The sequence below is a fragment of the Brachypodium distachyon genome, chromosome 3 (assembly GCF_000005505.3).
Source record: "Brachypodium distachyon strain Bd21 chromosome 3, Brachypodium_distachyon_v3.0, whole genome shotgun sequence".
NCBI lineage: Eukaryota > Viridiplantae > Streptophyta > Magnoliopsida > Poales > Poaceae > Brachypodium > Brachypodium distachyon.
The window spans coordinates 44890584-44907766 of NC_016133.3; the positions used below are offsets into that span (position 1 = coordinate 44890584).

The 17183-nt window shown below is 45.1% G+C and overlaps 1 protein-coding gene and 1 pseudogene across 1 annotated transcript; one reads left to right on the plus strand and one right to left on the minus strand.

The window, feature by feature from the left end:
• The first annotated feature begins 350 nt into the window (after window positions 1-350).
• On the plus strand, window positions 351-8591 carry LOC100842573 (kinesin-like protein KIN-12B). The gene is made up of 16 exons (XM_010237136.3): window positions 351-747; window positions 819-983; window positions 1302-1385; window positions 1485-1607; window positions 1699-1758; window positions 1846-1899; window positions 1968-2063; window positions 2490-2585; window positions 3282-3427; window positions 4701-4853; window positions 4925-5054; window positions 5128-5700; window positions 5799-5897; window positions 5971-6123; window positions 6214-6975; window positions 7925-8591. The coding sequence occupies exons 1-16, from the start codon at window positions 427-429 to the stop codon at window positions 8234-8236; spliced, it is 3327 nt and encodes a 1108-aa protein (XP_010235438.1). The 5' UTR covers window positions 351-426; the 3' UTR covers window positions 8237-8591.
• Window positions 8592-8966: 375 nt separating this feature from the next.
• Window positions 8967-11113, minus strand: LOC100846620 (annotated as a pseudogene).
• Window positions 11114-17183: the final 6070 nt, after the last annotated feature.

Here is a 17183-nt window from a genome sequence, read left to right on the forward strand (position 1 = left end):
TCCAGAAGTTACCATTTAAAAAAGAAAAGAAATCAAGGAGTTGGAGCAGAAGAACTTTGCCAGCAATCGATAGGAGAAATTAGATTCAGCGGAAGCTCATAAAGACGGCTAAATCAAGTCATGGGGTCGTGAATGATTTATCCTTTTACTGTGTAGGTTTATGGACTCGCAGCTGTACATAAAGACCGTGTCAATTACGGAGTTGGGTTAAAATGTGATCAGCAGGAAAGCTAGACACAGATCGGCGTTCTAGCCGAGGTGGCAACTGGCAAGTGACGACCATGTGAAGTGGGGACCATCTGAGCTGACTAAACTATATGTCCAGCTGCACTTGTCCTGGCCAGCTGCCGGTACGAACGAATTCAAATTAACTTCCGTCTTCGCTCTCCTTCTCGCCCAAAGCCAACGTCTCTCTGCCTGAGCAACATGAGGTCCCTCTTCTCCAAATCCCCATGCTCGCCGGCTCCCCCTCCTCCGCCCTTCGCCGGCGGCGGAGAGGCCCTCACTCCCTCCTCCCACCACCGCCAACGTCGCTTCCCCAAGGAGAACGTCGACCCGTCCTCCTCCCCCGCCCCACCGGATCACTCCCCCTACCGCTCCCCTTCCTCAGCTGCCAAGCCCCTCGCCGCCCGCAACCGCGGAATCCCTCCCCGGCCCCCGCTGAAGAGGAAGCTAGATATCTCCGCGGCCTCCACACCCGATAGAGCCCCCGCCGGCGCTGCCGCCGTCTCCGACTCCGGCGTCCAGGTACGTCGATGGTGTTAGGGTTTGTCGAAACCTAGCTAAATCTGGCTTGATGAGTGATGGTTTGGTGGCAGGTGGTGGTGAGGGTGCGTCCCCCGAGTAGGTCGGAGGAGGACGACGAGGGGGCTGGGGCGGGGGATGGGGAGGAGACTTGCTTGCGGAAGACCGGGCCCAGCTCCGTGGAGATACAGGGGCAGGGGTTCACGTTCGATTCTGTCGCTGATGAGGCCTCCACGCAGGTGAGCTTGCTGCATCTGGCACAAAGGTGTTGGATTTACTGTATGGGGGTTCTAATTTTACTTTGTTGGTGCATATGTTTGTTGCCAGTTTGCTAATTTGGTGCTAAGGAAAATGAGTTCTTTCTCTCAGCATTTTAATCGCTGCACTGGATTTATGGAAATTTACTCGTGTATGTTTGCTGAATATTATGGTTATTTCATTAAACGGGGGACTACAGTTTTGTTTACAAATTTTTTGGGTCGAATGTAGTTTTTGTAATTTTTCTGCACACAGTAAGGCCCCATACTTGGGTTTAATTGGGTGGCTTGTTTGTGTAGGAGGATATCTTCCGGCTTGTAGGCTTGCCACTGGTGGAAAACTGTTTAGCTGGCTTTAACAGTTCAATTTTCGCTTATGGCCAGGTAATTCAACTTCCAATTTCGTTTAATTTTTGGCTGCAGTGATTCATGAGAAATGAATTGACTAATATAATCTCGTTTTGTACTTTGTAAACTGAAAAGACTGGTAGTGGGAAGACTTATACAATGTGGGGGCCTCTGTTTGCCCTGTCTGACGAATCAGCCAGCAGAGAGAGGGGGTTGACTCCTCGTGTTTTTGAACTACTGTTTTCACGCATTAAAGAAGTATGTCATGAGTTCTTTCAAGCTACTTTCGCTGTTACAAAGATTTTGCCTGATTTTAAGTCAAAGTGCAATACATGCTGTCCATTTGTAGGAGCAGGCTAAACACTCGGATAAACAACTAATGTACAACTGCTGCTGCTCTTTTCTTGAGGCAAGTACAATTTCTGCATCTCATATTACTCTAGTTTTGGATCTTGCTTGTGATAAAGATCTTGACTAATTTATTTAAGATGTGCAGATCTATAACGAACAAATCACAGATTTGTTGGATCCCATGCAAAAGAATCTTCAGGTAAAAGGAAGCTGCAGAATTTAATTTAAAACAATAGTCTTTTGCTGACATGACTTGTTCATCTTCAGATCAGGGAAGATGTTGGAACCGCTTCCGTTTATGTTGAATCATTGACAAAGGAATTTGTATTCACTATACATGATGTTACTCAGTTGCTAGTAAAGGTATGTTTGTTGCTTAATGTAATTATGTTTACTTTTGGAGGTGTCTGTTATAGATGCTTAAACTTATACTCCCTCCTTCCCATATTAACTGACTCAAATTTACCCAAATATGGATGTATCTATACCCAAAAAGCGTCTAGATACATGTAATATTTCTTCACTTAATATGGGACGGAGGGAGTACAAGTAGTAAACGTTTTTACAGCTTTTCTTCATCTCCAAATATTACTTTGTTGATTGTAGAATTATCTTAAGAAAAACATGACTAAATATAAATGCGTATAAAAATGATAGCATTATTTTTGTATGCAATTTTGATCGTTGTTATGGTGATCCCATTCTACTTTCCGTAAGATTGGTGCTCCCAATATCCTGGAAATTCGAGATGTTCCACTTCTTTATGGGACAATTTAAATGATGGTGCAGGGATTGGCGAACCGGAGGACTGAGGCTACTGCTGCAAATGCAGATAGCTCACGCTCACATTGTGTTTTTACATGTTTCATTAAATCAGAATCCAAGGTATTACCTGAATCCGTACTTGTATGGCACTTATCCCTGATCCTTGACCTTCCACTTAATTTTGAGCATAGGCATGTTAAGATATAAAACAATATTATTTTCAGTAAGGATTGTAGTTTTATCTGGGACTGTCGTTTTTTGACATTAAACTGTAAGAAAATGCACGATTGCATTCCGACAGTATATAGATACATACATTAATTTTTGCAAAGTGAGACACCAGAATGCTACCTTATGGGATCGCACCCTGGTGGGCAGCCAGCATACCTTGCTGGGTTGACCACCCAATCTCTATCTGGGACTGTTGTTATCTATCTTCCTTTGATTTCTACGATATATGTCATTTTCTCTCTCCACCAACTTTTCTTATTGCTCTCATTGCCTTTTGCACTGCTCCCTTTCTTTCGTACAGAGTATTAAGTAACCAGTCACTTTTTCATATGTCTATGCTGCTATGCTGGGCTTCCATTAGCATTTATTTTCTTCTGTTGCATATATGTGCATTCCTCCAAACACAAGGTGGTAGTACAAAAATGTAGCTGTTCTATCTATGTCTTGCATCTCGTGCTGTTCCTATTAAAGAGGTAGTATCATATTTACAGGAAGTTTCTTTTGGTACTTTAGTGCCAGTTTCAGTTCACATTCCTCCTATGACTTGTGGTCTGTCTTCTTCAACTTTGTTACTGTTGTTGGCAGAATCTGGTGGATGGATCAAGCCTATCAAGAACAAGTAGGATCAATTTGGTAGACCTTGCTGGATCAGAACGGCAAAAACTAACAAATGCAGCTGGTGATCGTTTAAAAGAGGCGGGGAACATAAACCGGTCACTATCGCAGTTGGGGTATGATCTATTTAAAACTATCCACCGTTCCTATAGCAGTGATATTATTCATGTTGGGCTTGATCTGACGTTTCAACCTATTTTTTCTACCAATGTTATCATCTTTGTTTACTCTAGTGTGAGCTAAAACTGTAATGTCTGTGGAAAATGATTTGGTTACATTATTCTAGATTTGTTACTTCATTGGTTTCAGTACCTGTGTAACTATAGTAATTTGACTGGATATGTGTATTTCATCTAAGCATACATATGTAATGCAAGTCAATAGCTATGTGCAAATGCAATTATGCAAATTACATTGGTTTAGAAAATAGATCATCATGAATGAAAACATAAGAATGCAGTCAATCAAGTCTAGTTGCCCCCTTCTATAATCTAAAATTCATTTCCAAACCGTGCTAGATGAATCATACGAAGAACCATTTTTTTTTGACAGAAAACTTTAGGTGAGGTCCTGCCAGTAAATTTTATTAATGAAGGAAACATTTACAAGACAGGAAAGAATGTCCTTCTAAAGTCTAAAGTTCATTTCTGAGCAGTTCTAGATAAAACAGATGAAGAACCTCTTTTTGAGCAGAAAACTGTAGGGGAGGTCCTGGCAGTTAATTTTATTGAAGAAGGAAACATCTACAAAAAATTAAAGAATGTACAACAAGAAGGGGCGATGGGGGAATGGCTCTAAGTGATATGGTCTATATATCCATGACTGGAACATATGTAGAACATAGCTATGAATTGTAACTTTTGTCCCATCTTTCAGTTTATCGTTTCAGAACTTTCTCCTTTCTATACCTTCGTCTTCCAATATAGAGTGCACTTTGAAATAAATTTATCTGAAGGTAGACTAAATTGAGAAAATCTTTTATGTTTTTTCTTTTGTCGAAATTTTCCAGTTGATTTGACATGGTAGATATGCATCACTTAGGAAATCTATGTCTCACAGGATTCAAAGTTTAATTTTAGCTAAAATAAATGAAAATTAGTAATAACAATGTTAAATTAAACAGATGTAGAAAATATCTATGAATTGTAACTTTGTCATCTATTTGGTTTATCATTTCAGTTTTTTTTGTTCATTTTGTACCTTTCAATATGGATTGCATTATGATTCTTGTGGGTGCTGATTTGGCATGGTCTAGATATGCATCACTTAGGAACTCTTTATGTCCCACAACATGTAGGATTGCAATTTTGTTGAATTGAATGATAACTAACTCATTGCATTCTTCACTTGAAGGTTAACTGTTTATCATAATAAATTTCATTTCTGCAGAACACTGATTAATAAACTGGCAGAAGTATCACAATCTAGAAAACAGAGGCATCACATTCCTTATCGGGATTCCAAGTTGACCTTCCTATTGCAGGAATCACTTGGCGGCAATGCTAAGCTTGCAATGATCTGTGCGGTCTCACCATCACAAGGGTACAATTCACTAATACAAACTATTTTCTATTGTTCTGGCACGTACTAATCCTTTGTTGTATTTTCTGCAGTTGTAAGAGTGAAACACTAAGCAGTCTAAGATTTGCTCACCGTGCTAAATCTATTAAAAACAATGCTATTGTCAACGAACAAAGAGAGGATGACGTTAGTGTTCTCCGTGAGCAAATCAGGCATTTGGAGGTATTATTAAATTCTTATTTCAAATTCATGGGGCTCCGTTAATTGTGTTTTTACCGGTTGACCTTGATTGCAGGAGGAGCTTCACCGTGCAAGGTCAAATGGGGTTTTGCGAAGAAGCAAGGGCAGTTCTTTGATTGGATGGAATGCTCATAACAGCTTGCTTTTGAAAACGAGTTTCAGTCGTCGTACAGCATTCCCCACAGGCCAAGATGATAGTGATGAGGAAATGGAGGTTGTTGATAATGATGTTGAGACACCTTATAATTTAGAAGCACAGTCTCCATTGCACCATGATAATGTTGAAGAAAACAGATGTCAGTTCAACCTGGCAGCAAGCATACAGAAGGGCCTTCAAGTCATTGAAAGCCATCGGACTAGTGGTACCTGGAGGAGAGCATCACTAGGCTTTAGCACTAGAACTTTGAATTCTCATCCTACAGTTCCAGTTTGCAGAGTCGATGTTGCTATTCAAACTGAACCTGAAGTATTTGAACTGAGGCAAAACACCCTGGCTGAAATTCCTAGCAGCCAGATTGAAGCATCTGCAAATGAAAGCAAAGCTATCACCAAATGCATGGATCTACAATTATTAACAGCTGATGGAGCAATTCAATCTGACGATCTGAAGCAACAACATGTTCTGAAAGTAAGTCTAAGATAAGTGCAAAAGTTACTATGCAAATATGCACGCCACTTGACTGCAGTTATAGAAATGATAACTTGTGCTTGTACTTGTGTGCATAGGCTGTGGAGAAGGTCCTTGCTGGAGCCATCAGACGGGAGATGTTACGCGATGAACAATGTGCAAAGCAAGCTGCTGAAATTCGACAGCTAAATCGTTTGGTCGGTGTTTTAGCCCCTTCATCTAAGATGCCGCAAATTTTGTTCTTCCATCTGAAGTGCCATGTATTTGCAGGTGCGGCAATATAAGCATGAACGAGAATGCAATGCAGTAATTGCACAGACGCGGGAAGAAAAATTTGCCAGGCTTGAAAGTCTTATAGATGGATATTTACCTACTGAAGAACTTATACATGCAGAGTATCTCTCCCTTAAAGATGAACATAAGGTCATTGGGCTTTTTATTTATTTTGCTTCAAATGTTTACATGGTTTTACTTCAACAGTCTAATAATCCATCCTTGAACCCATAAATGTAGATTCTCCATCAGAAATATGAGAACCATCCTGAAGTTTTGAGTGCTCAAATCGAGCTTGAAAGACTTCAAGAGGAGTTGGAGACATACAGACACTTCAAGGATGAGAAGGAAGTTTTACTGGAGGAAATCCAACACCTCAAAAATCAGTTAGATTATATGCTTTCGTCATCCACGTCATTGTGTAGGCCTCCAGTTGATTTATCACAGGCTGTTAGTACTGTCTCCGCTCATCTTAATATTTCAGCCACAAAGAAAGATGATGATGGCCTTGACACTGCTGAGACTAGGGAGAGTAGATGGATTACTCTTACTGAAGAGCTTAGAGTTGAGCTTGAGAAAAGTAGATCTCTCAACAAAGGTTTGCAGCTCGAAGTAGAGTCGGAGAAGAAATGCTCAGAGGAATTGAAGGAGGCACTGGAAATGGCAATAAAGGGGCATGCTAGAATCTTAGAACAGTATTGTGAACTACAGGAAAAGCACACTTCCTTGCTCTCAATGCATCGGAGTATCAACGTTGAGATTGAAGATGTGAAAAGAGAAGCAGCAAAAGCTGGTGTAAAAGGGGCAGAATCTCGGTTTATCAACACCCTTGCCAGAGAAATATCAGTTTTAAGAGCCGAGCGAGAGAAGGAGCGGCGATTCTGGATGGATGAAAATAAAGGACTACAACAACAATTAACGGATACTGTTGAAGCTGTGCAGGCTGCTGGTGAGCTTCTTATACGGTTAAATAATGCCGAGGAAGCTGCATCACTTGCTCAGGTCTCCCCCTCCCTCCCTCCATCCCTCCATCCCTCATTTCAGAATATGGTATGTGTAGTTAGTTGCAGCTTCATGGGAAAGTCTATTATTATAAACCTAGCTCCATATGAACCTCTTTGTCAGTTTATAAACTGAAAATTTGAAGTTTTGAATCTATGTTTACAAAATCTACATTGCAAACTTCACTAGTTCACATTAAATATATTCAATTATAGGTTTTGCTTAAATGCTAATAATTCTAATAAATATTGTAAATTCATTAAGGTGATCCTGACATCTCTTTTGTGATACTCTGTTGCTTGGATACTGCAAAGCCAACTGATCTTGGTAGTATTGATGATTCTTATTGAATTGATGACCATATCTGGTTCATCTCAGCTATCTTTCATTTAGTCAATGCATTGGGAGCTGTCATGAAACTACATGCCGACTTCTCTTTTCAGTTTCTGAACTTTAAATATCCAATTTTCTCTGTGAATGTCCCATTGGAATGAAACTTCAATATGTATAAGAAACAGTAAATCTAATTCTCACTTAAGGTAGAATAAGAGAAAATTCTGTCCACATTTTCGCTGAACCAATAGCACCCTTGACTCTGGTGCCAAACTAAAGTCATGTTCCTTTTGTAAACATTATTAGGAAATAACATGATACAGTCTGTTATTTGTTGTCTCCATACTTTTCTGTTCTGTGCATCATGCTACATGAACTTCTAAATCAAATAGTGTATCATCTAAGTTTTCAGTTAGCTCAGAAATATAGCTCAATACATGCAGTCTTTCCATTTGATGCCACCGTTCCAAAGCATCTAAATTGTGATGTGGGTATCATGCTACTTGAACTTTTAATTAAATTGTGTATTAGCATCTAAAATTTCAGTTGCACAGAAATATAGCGCAATGATGCCACCCTTTCAAAACTGATAGAACAACATTTATCCCTTTCACAGAAGCGTGCCTTGTTGGCAGAGCAAGCAGCAGAGAAGGCTTATCAAGAGATTGACAACCTTAAAAAGAGTTATGACCAAGAAACTCTTCTGCTAAATCAGCGTCTCGCTGAATCCAAACCGCCCAACAATGCTCTACAACCTGCTGAACCTAGTGATATGGGCGTTGCTAGGTATGACACAGGTGGGAGCCTTGGTGACCAGCGGTGGCAAGAGGAGTTCTTCAAGGCCTTTCAGCAAAGCATGTCGGCTGATGTCTCCAAAAGCAGTGACCTCACTTCATGGTTCTCCGGATACGATAAGTGCAACATTTGATCAGCCAGTGAAAATCTGTCTACTCCATTTTCAAATTCTTTCACCTTGAAAGGTATATGTTGTACAATGTACACCATTATATTGTGGGGTTTTTTGGTTACAAAGGTTTGACTTATCATACCCCAGCTTCTCTGGCTTGTGAGTCGCAACTAGGTTTAGCAAAGATTCAGAAGGTGTATGTTGTCTTGTAGATTTCATTCGAAGACATATGTTTAGATTGATCATGTATTCATGTACAAGGTGAATAGCGACTTGTATTTATTGATGCAGTCTGGTAATCTGATAAGGAAATGTTAAAGCGAGAGAACAGAAAAAACAAAGTTCATTTACTGTTATAACTTCATTCTGAGCATTCTGTTTACTCCCATCAAGTATTCATGACGGACCGCGTGTCAGCATGTGCTGCAACTTTGAGATTATTTTTTGTGCTCTCTTTGGCTTATTAGTCCATGTATGTCATATATAAGGCCGGCACTCTGACGTTGCCGCTGGAGGCACTCTCCATGGCCATGAGGCATGTTGGATCGAGGGTGAAACGGAGAAGTGAGATTTTTTTTCTTTTTGCAATGCAGAGAGCGAGAGGAGGGAAAAAAAATCCTATGCGACCCCGCAAGGACGACCCAGCGCTGGACATGTGTACACGAGAAGTAAGCGTGTACATACACAACCTGTAAACACATAACTTATTGTATGAGTTATTTTATTGCCCGACTTTAAGTGATTTTGAGAATCAATATTAATTTCGCCTTTGTAAGATGCCTTTCAGATTTGCTCGTTTCATTGTTTCACACAGTCATATACAGCGCTTCAGCTCGTAAAAGTCAGCAACACATGCTGACGAAAATCAACCAATGCCCGCGACCTTGGCCATGTACATGCATGTTATATTATGCACGGCTGACATGCGGTGAAACAGGGACAAGAAGGAGCTTCTCCTTTCGACGCATCGACAACCCAAACAAATCCGTCATATCCACATCCTCAGGCCGCATGCCACTCGGGAGCTCCCAATCGAAATAGCACACCAGGTTAGCGAGCATGATCTCCACGGTGGCCATCCCGAAGTTTATCCCGGGACATATCCTCCTTCCAGCCCCAAACGGCAGGAACTGGAAGTCCCTCCCCTTGAAGTCCGGTGCGCCGCCGCCGTCGAGCATGAACCTCTCCGGTACGAACTCGCCTGCGTCCTTCCACGACGCAGCGTCTCTCCCGAGGGCCCACGCGTTGATGATGACCCGGGTCTCGGCAGGGATTGTGTAGCCGTCGATGATGCATTCCGCCATGGAGAGGTGCGGGAGGAGGAGCGGAAACGGCGGATGCAGCCGGAGCGTCTCCTTCACAACGGCCTGCAGGTAGGCCATGGCGCCCAGGTCGTCTTCCGTGACCATTTGCTCGTCGTTCTTGGGGGGTGTCTTGTCCCTGACCTCAGATTGGAGCTTGGCCATGAGGTGTGGCTTGCGCATCAGCTCCGCCATGACGAACTCCAGGACTATGTATGACGTGTCTGTGCCTGCTACGAACATGTCCTGTACAGAAGGGATTATTTGATCAAGAGTGTCAGCACTAAGGTTTATTACGAAGCTCGCCATTAATTTGGTCCTCTTGGACTTAAATATGTCAATCATATATATGTCATAAAGAAATATTAAGGTGAGGTTACGAGAGGGAAGCAAAGTAAGTACGAGTACTACCATCAAGATGGCCTTGATATCCTGTCTGCTGAACTGTACTCCTGCCGAAGGCCGAGGAGCACATCCACGAAGTCTCTCTCTTGATCTTCCTCCACGGCATCATCAAGACCATGCTGTATTAGCAGCGATGATTTGGTTTCATGGTCGTCTATGATCTTGTCGAGCAGCTGATCCCATCTCCTCCTCAGCCTGTTGGTCTTGGCAAACACCACCCAGGCGAGCAAATCCAGCTTGCCCAGGCTCGGGAAGTAGTCCTGCAAATCGAAGCCCCCAAACTTGGCCGCGTTCCCTTCGATGACCTCCCGGAACATCTCGTTCCGCCGCCCCTCGCGGAAGGAGCCGTTCCCGGACACGGCGCGGCACACGACGTCGTTGGTGTAGGCGCCGAGCAGCGCCGTCATGTCCACGGAACCGGCAGCGGCGGCGGAGGACCGGATCTTGTCCATGGCGAGGCGCGTCTGCTCGTGGCGGCCGCGGCGGAGGGAATGGGAGTGGACCTTGGCGGCGGCGAGCAGGTGCGTGGTGACGAGGCGCCTGGCTTGGCGCCAGTAGTCGCCGTAGGGCGCGAAGGCGACGTCTGCGCATGGAGGAGCGCGTCGGCGAGCGCGTTGTGCGGGCGGGAGGCGAAGAGGTGGTCGTGCGTGCGGAGGACGGCCTCGGCGGAGCGCCGGTTGGAGACGACGAGGTTGCGCACCTGGCCCAGGCGGAGGAGCAGGAGTCCGTTGGGGCTGCCGTGGTTGGCGGCGAGGCGGGCCAGGGAGACGTGGGGGGAGGAGCCGACCAGGTGCAGGTGGCCGATGAGGGGGAGCCCTGGAGGCGAAGGAGGGAGACGGCGGCGCCGGTCATGGTCGACGTCCGCTGCTTGCTTGCGAGCCGATCTAGAATAGTAGTGGTGTAGCAAGAAGAGGAGGAGCGGGGAGAGCAGCAAGAGATAGAGCAGTAATGGTGCCTGTGGAGATGAGAGCATTGGCGCCATGACCTGCGTTATCACTAATTTGATTTCACAAAAACAGAAGAATACACAACTGGCTACTACTGCTGGATTGCTAAGAGCTCTTTCATATTCGTTGTGGGGATATTGATCTCCAGGATTTGTTAGCTGGTTTCTCCGCTCCGGTCGGTTCGTTTCCCACCACATATCTCGGGCTGCCGGCTGCCGCTCTCACTTGCCAAGCCAAGAAAGGTGCTATTTCAACCTCTCATCCACAAGATTGCCTCCAGACTCGCAGGTTACAAAGCTTAGATAGCATCTCCAGCCGCGCCCCTCATTTGGCGTCCGGCGCAACCGACCGTTTGGAGAGGTGCCGGCGCAAATTTTTTTTAAGGTTCCGCCGTGACCCAACCGCGCCCCAATATCAACTCCCAAAATAATTGAAAATAGGCAAAATTTAACTAAATTCGGCGAAATTTAAATGAAGTAGGCGAAATTTAACTAAGCTCGACGAAATTTAATTAAACATAAAGTTTTTATTACATAATTCTAAAATAAAAAAACGGCCGCGCTAGTCGCTGAAGTCGGCGAGGAAGGCGTCCTCGTCGAAGTCGGAGTCGTCAGAGTCGAGGGTGATCGGCACCACCTTCACCTCCATCTTGGGCTTCTTCCCCGCCTCTTTCTCCGCCGCCTCCCTCGCCGCCTCTTTCGCACTCCAGGCCTCGGCCTGGGCATCCGTCAAAGCGTCATGGCGAGGCCGAGGCGTTCTACCTCCTCGGTCTCGTGCTGGCTGGCGCGCTCCACCGGCCACAGCCCCGGGAACTCCTCGGGGTCGCCATTCGAGCGCCAGACGCTCGTAGGCCGGCTCCGGCTTTGGCCAGACAAGGGCGGAGATGGCTGCGAGGCGGCGACGGCACCCGTCGTCGGGAGGACGAACCCGGCTCGTCCTTGATGCGCAACGCCAGTGAGGAGGCATTGCGGGAGGACGAGCCAGAGCTGGAACCAGTTGGACCGGCCCCAATACCGGTGACGGCCTGCCGGCACGGGCGGCGGAGTCTCGAGCCGGGGGTTGTCGCTGGCGGCAATGTGGGCAGCACCGATGCCATGGTGCGTCCGCGCCAGAACTGGCGCCGGCCGTCGATGTTGAACCGTCCTGGCGGAGGGCGCTCGCCTTGGCCCTTGTATCGGGCGATGTCGAAGGCGTGGCGGTCGACGAACAACACCGGCCAGTTCGCGCCGGGTCCCGGCGCTCGTCCGCCGTTAGCCCGTGCCACCGATGGTCGTTGATGGCTGCCGTCCGGGCATGGCTAGTGGGCACCAACGGCATCGGGATGCCGCCGATGCTCAGGGTCCAGTGCGCCGGCAGCCGACAGTCGAGCGGTGCCGGGTAGTCGTGCTCGTGGAGAGCCTCGGCCTCCTCGAGCGTCAGCGTCCGACGCGGCCAGTCCTCGTCGTCTGCAGCGATAGATGACGAAGGAGAGGAGAGGGCGAGAGAGGGCAAGAGGGAGGTGGCCGGCGAGAAACTGGTGAGGCGATTAATTGGGCGCTGACATCGTGGGCCCGCCACAATAACGCGTTGCGCCGCCCCCCCGGGGTTCGGCCGGGGGGCGCCGACTAAAAAAAACAATTTGGGGAGGCTAGCTGGGTCGGAATTTTTGCGCCGGCTCCCCCCAAGCCCGTTTAGGTGGAGGGGGTGGGCGGCTGGAGTTGCTCTTAGATGTTCAGCTATGGCGGCTGGATCACTCTGTTGCGCTCGGTAATCTTTGCCATTCTTTGTTCTACCCCACCGCCATGCGGACTTGCAAGTGGGGCAAAATCTAGAACAAGTTTTGTTAAATATGGTAAGATTAGAAAATTCTCACTAAATGGAGTAGTTGTTGTCAACAAATTCAAACTAGAGGGTAAAAGGTGGAAATTATACTAAAGACATACAAGAGTTGATGATTTGACATGTTTTACATTGCCATGTGATGGGCCTGCTGAGATATATAAAATGCATGTTAAAACAAATTGGTAATGAAGACTCCTATTTGGATATTTATTACACATATAGTCACCCTCAAGCATATACATGCAGGGGCAATCGCTTTTCTAAACCATTGAAGATGGCAGACAGAGAAAGAAAGGCGCTTTCTTCTTCGTTGCAGGAATGAAACCGTTGGGCTCGTTTTTAGTAAACCCAGGGGGCTAAATGCAAAATTTTGCGTGGCAAGTTTTAGCATCATCATCAACCGGACAGTTCTAAGTAGATAAGTGGGTCCCACGGCAACTTGCCACGCGGCATATGCAGACATGCGGGCCTAGCACTAGTTGCCATCCGCCATTTTCCTCGTCTCGGAGTTCGTGCCTGACCCGAGACCCATTGCCCCCGACTCCAGCAGGCAGCGGCGCAGTTGTTCTGGAAGATGCCGGCGGCGGTCCATTTGGGAGCGGCATTGCCTTGGGCAAGATCAAATCAGGTACCCGAACCCACAACCATGCTCAATTTCATCTTGTTTTGCTTGATTCGAGTCCAATGGCACTGATTTCTTCTGTTCCCCTTTTCTAGGGTTTGTGGGGCGGGGGGTTGTGGGCTGGGCGGGCTTGATTTGAGACATGGAATCACCCGAACGGGCTCATAATGAGTAAGTATTCTTTCTCTGAAGCAGTAATTTCGTTCAATTCTAGCCGATTTGATATCCGTCGGTCAATTGCTTGTGGGGGGAGGAAATTGATTTGGTTCCGTGCCCTGTAGAAATGAAGAACCCATGGACGGAAAGGAACGTGTTAGAGTGAAGTTTCGTCCTTGCATTGGGAAGTTAGACGACGACAATGTTAAGGTGATTAATAGGAATACCATAGAAACGGTGAGAATCAAGGCGGATGGCATTAGTGTTGTAGATTTCATAGGAGAGTTGGGTAAGACGGTGGTATGGGGTTCAAGCCAAGAGCTGGAATTAGGCAGCTAGCTATGTGGGGAGGGGGAACTACCGGCGAATCACGACAGCTGCGTAGCTTTTTTGAAGCAATCGTACATGGTCGGAGAAGGACAGGGGATCCTGAGATAACAATTTATGCGGACATAATTGATGGGAGGGAAGACTCACCTGTAGGATTAGTTCGATTGCGAGCTGCAGAAGCCATGAACGACGCAGCATTCCTTGCAGACAGCGAGCCCGTGCGGAATGTGCGAGATTTAGGTCCGAACAGTCTTAATCTGCCAGAAGATTTGGGGTCGGGGCAGGGAGAAGGACCATCTGTTGATTGAATAAAGTAGATATTGATCTGCCAACAGATATTGCTCCACAAATTTTCAGTGAGGAAAAATTGGCCAAACTTCTTGGAATTCGATTGCCTAATGATAAAAGGACGTTTCTGCCCCCCCCTCCTGAGCAGAGTGTGCCCCGGATCAACGTGGTGATGATTACGAAGATGAAGTTAAGCTCCTCTTTGCACAAGGAGGAGAAGAAGTAGATGACAGAAATGAAGAAGAGATGCGCGCGGTTCATGACAAGGATGATCCTGATATATCAGTTGGGACATTTTGGTCTAGTATGGAGGAATTGAAGATGGCTTTCAGGTCATATGCTGTGAAGAAAGAGTTTCAAGGGAGGACGGCATGGACTGACAAGAACAGGTTCACAGCTAAATGCAGGGGTAAGGATGGGGATATGAAGCCTTGTCGATGGTATATGTCTGCGAGAAGGCAACCTGACGGGAGGTTCATAAGGGTCAATCGGAGGCCACATGACCACACATGTATGACATCCGGGAGGAGAATCACGAAGATGACTTCTCAAGCCTGGGTCGCAGAAAAGGTGAAGCCCATTCTGACCAAAAAACCAAGCACAACTGCAAAACAACTTCAAGATGACTTGGAAAGGGATTACAAGTGCACTATTAGCTACAACACTGTGTGGAAAGGGAAGCAAATTGCTATGAAGGATCTGTATGGTGACTGGGGCAATACATTCAGAATGTTGTACAACTTTAGAGCCGAAATGGAATTGAGGTCACCAGGCAGCGTAGTTGAGATACATACCTATACAAAAGATGATGGTAGGGTATTTTTTTCTTGGTTCTTTATGGCAATGAAGCCTTGCTTGGATGGTTTTAAAGCAGGGTGCCGTCCCTACTTGAGCATAGACTCCACTGCGTTGAATGGGAAATGGAAGGCTGCGGCCATTGCCCTAGATGGCAACAATTGGATGTTTCCAGTTGTTGTAGGCTTGTTTTAGTCAGAGACAGAGGCTGATTGGACTTGGTTCATGCTTCAGTTGAAAAGGGCACTAGGACACATGAATCCCTTATCCATATGCACTGATGCTTGTAAGGGTCTTGAGAATGCAGTAAAAAATGTGTTTCCACATGAAGAGCAGAGGGAGTGCTTTGGCCATTTGTGGCTGAATTTGGTTAAAAAGTTTCAAGGAAAAGTTTTTGGAAGAATGTGGCCAGCAGCAAGAGCCTACAAGCAGGACACTTACAAGTACCATATGGATAAGATGTTGTCAATCTCTGAGGGGGTTTGTCCAGAATTTGGTGTATATCTGAAAACCTACCATTCTTTGTTATGGTACAGAAGTGGCTTTAATACGGATATCAAAGTTGATCATATCAATAACCACTTGGCAGAAAGTTTTAACAGTTGGATAAGAGATCTGAAGGGCCTGCCTGTTCATGAGCTCATTGACAACATCAGGATAAGATTAATGAATCTATTCAATATCAGAAGACAACTAGGTGAGAAATTGCATCAAGACAAACTACCAACAGTGGTTCAACAGCTTGTATGCAAGAGTAGAGAACTCATGCACTACACTGTTGTGAATGCCTCAATTAACTCTGCTGAGGTTATGAACAAAAGGAACATGAGGAGGCATGTGGTGAAGCTTCATTTACATGAATGCTCCTGTCTTGAGTGGCAAGCAACAGGCAAACCTTGTGAGCATGCTATAGTAGTGTTGTCACAGAGAGAGCACTTGATGATGGGGGAATATCTGCATGAATATTACTCAGTGGCCATGTTAAGAGCAGCATATGCAGGAATTATTGAGCCATTTACAGACCAATCACAATGGCCTGAAGTTCCACTAGAAGTTGACATGCATGCCTCAGACTTAACTAGAAAACCAGGTAGGCCTAAACAGAAACGTTTTAAAAGTTTCTTTGAGCGTGGTGGTAAAAAAGGAACGAAAGGTCAAATGAAAGGGAACAAAGGGGAATTAACAGATGAGGAGATAGAGAAAGATATTGAGAAAGAGAAAAAGAAAGAGCAAGAGAAACTGAAAACAAAAGCAGGCATAGGCATCAAACACAGATGCACCAGATGTCTAGAAATCGGACATTGTGCTAATTCGCCTTTCTACGTTTTCAAGGTTCCTAAACCATCAAGAGAATTTTGCAGTTTTGACTTTGTATCATAATGCTTGAGTTTTAACATTACCTTCTTCTTTCTTCCACGGATCGTGGTAAAAGCAAGACCGGAGCGGGATCTGAAGAATTTCCTGAAGATGCCCCTCACCTTGAAAAATGCACTGCATGTCTAGAACCTGGTCATCGTGTTGGTTCCATTTTCTGCGCCCTAACTCCACCGAAACCTAAAAGGTAAGAATTTTGCCCATTTGACTTTTCAATCATAATGCTTGTGATTTTGACATTTCTTTTTGCAGGGGTCGTGGAAGACCGAAACCTGTTGTTCAAGAACAACTGCCAACTGAAAATGGTGTTGAAGAACAAGGGCCAGCTGAAGATATTGCAGAACAGTTGCCAGCTGAAGCTGTTGCAGAACAGGTGCCAACTGCTGAAGCAAATTGGGAACCGTTGCCAAATGATAATGGATATGATTGGCCACCTGAAGGTGATTGGCAAACTCATTGTGAAAATGCAGAAGTTGATGATTGGCCAACTGAAGTTGTTGAAGGTACTGACAATTCTAAAGATTGTGACCATTATGAAGATTTAGTGATTGATGAAGACAAAAAGGATGTCCCAATTGGTGTGCTGGTAAAGGAGTATCGCAAAAAAAGGAAGAGAGGAGGAAAGAAGGTGCTGAAAAAAGAGTGTTCTGTATCTACTTTGTATGGGAGAGCTGTGTGAGCTCATTTGTGTTGACAAAATTTTCTGTGTCATTTGTATTGAGAAACATTTGTGTTGAGGATTATGTGTGAGCTCATTTGTGTGAGTTTCATTTGTATTGAGAAACATTTGTGTGACAGATTCTGTGTTAATCATATTATGTGTATTACTGTTAATCAATGAGGATTAGTGTTAATCAGTTGTATTGAGAACCATTCATACTACCAAGTTGTATTGAGAACCATTCATATTATGTGTTAATCAGATTATG

Bases quoted from the DNA above. Each gene is read 5' to 3' on its own strand.
- LOC100842573 (XM_010237136.3), top strand. From the start codon at position 427: ATGAGGTCCCTCTTCTCCAAATCCCCATGCTCGCCGGCTCCCCCTCCT. The intron at 6,124-6,213 runs GTCATTGGGCTT...CCATAAATGTAG, and splicing joins CCCTTAAAGATGAACATAAG to ATTCTCCATCAGAAATATGA. The intron at 6,976-7,924 runs GTCTCCCCCTCC...TCCCTTTCACAG, and splicing joins AAGCTGCATCACTTGCTCAG to AAGCGTGCCTTGTTGGCAGA.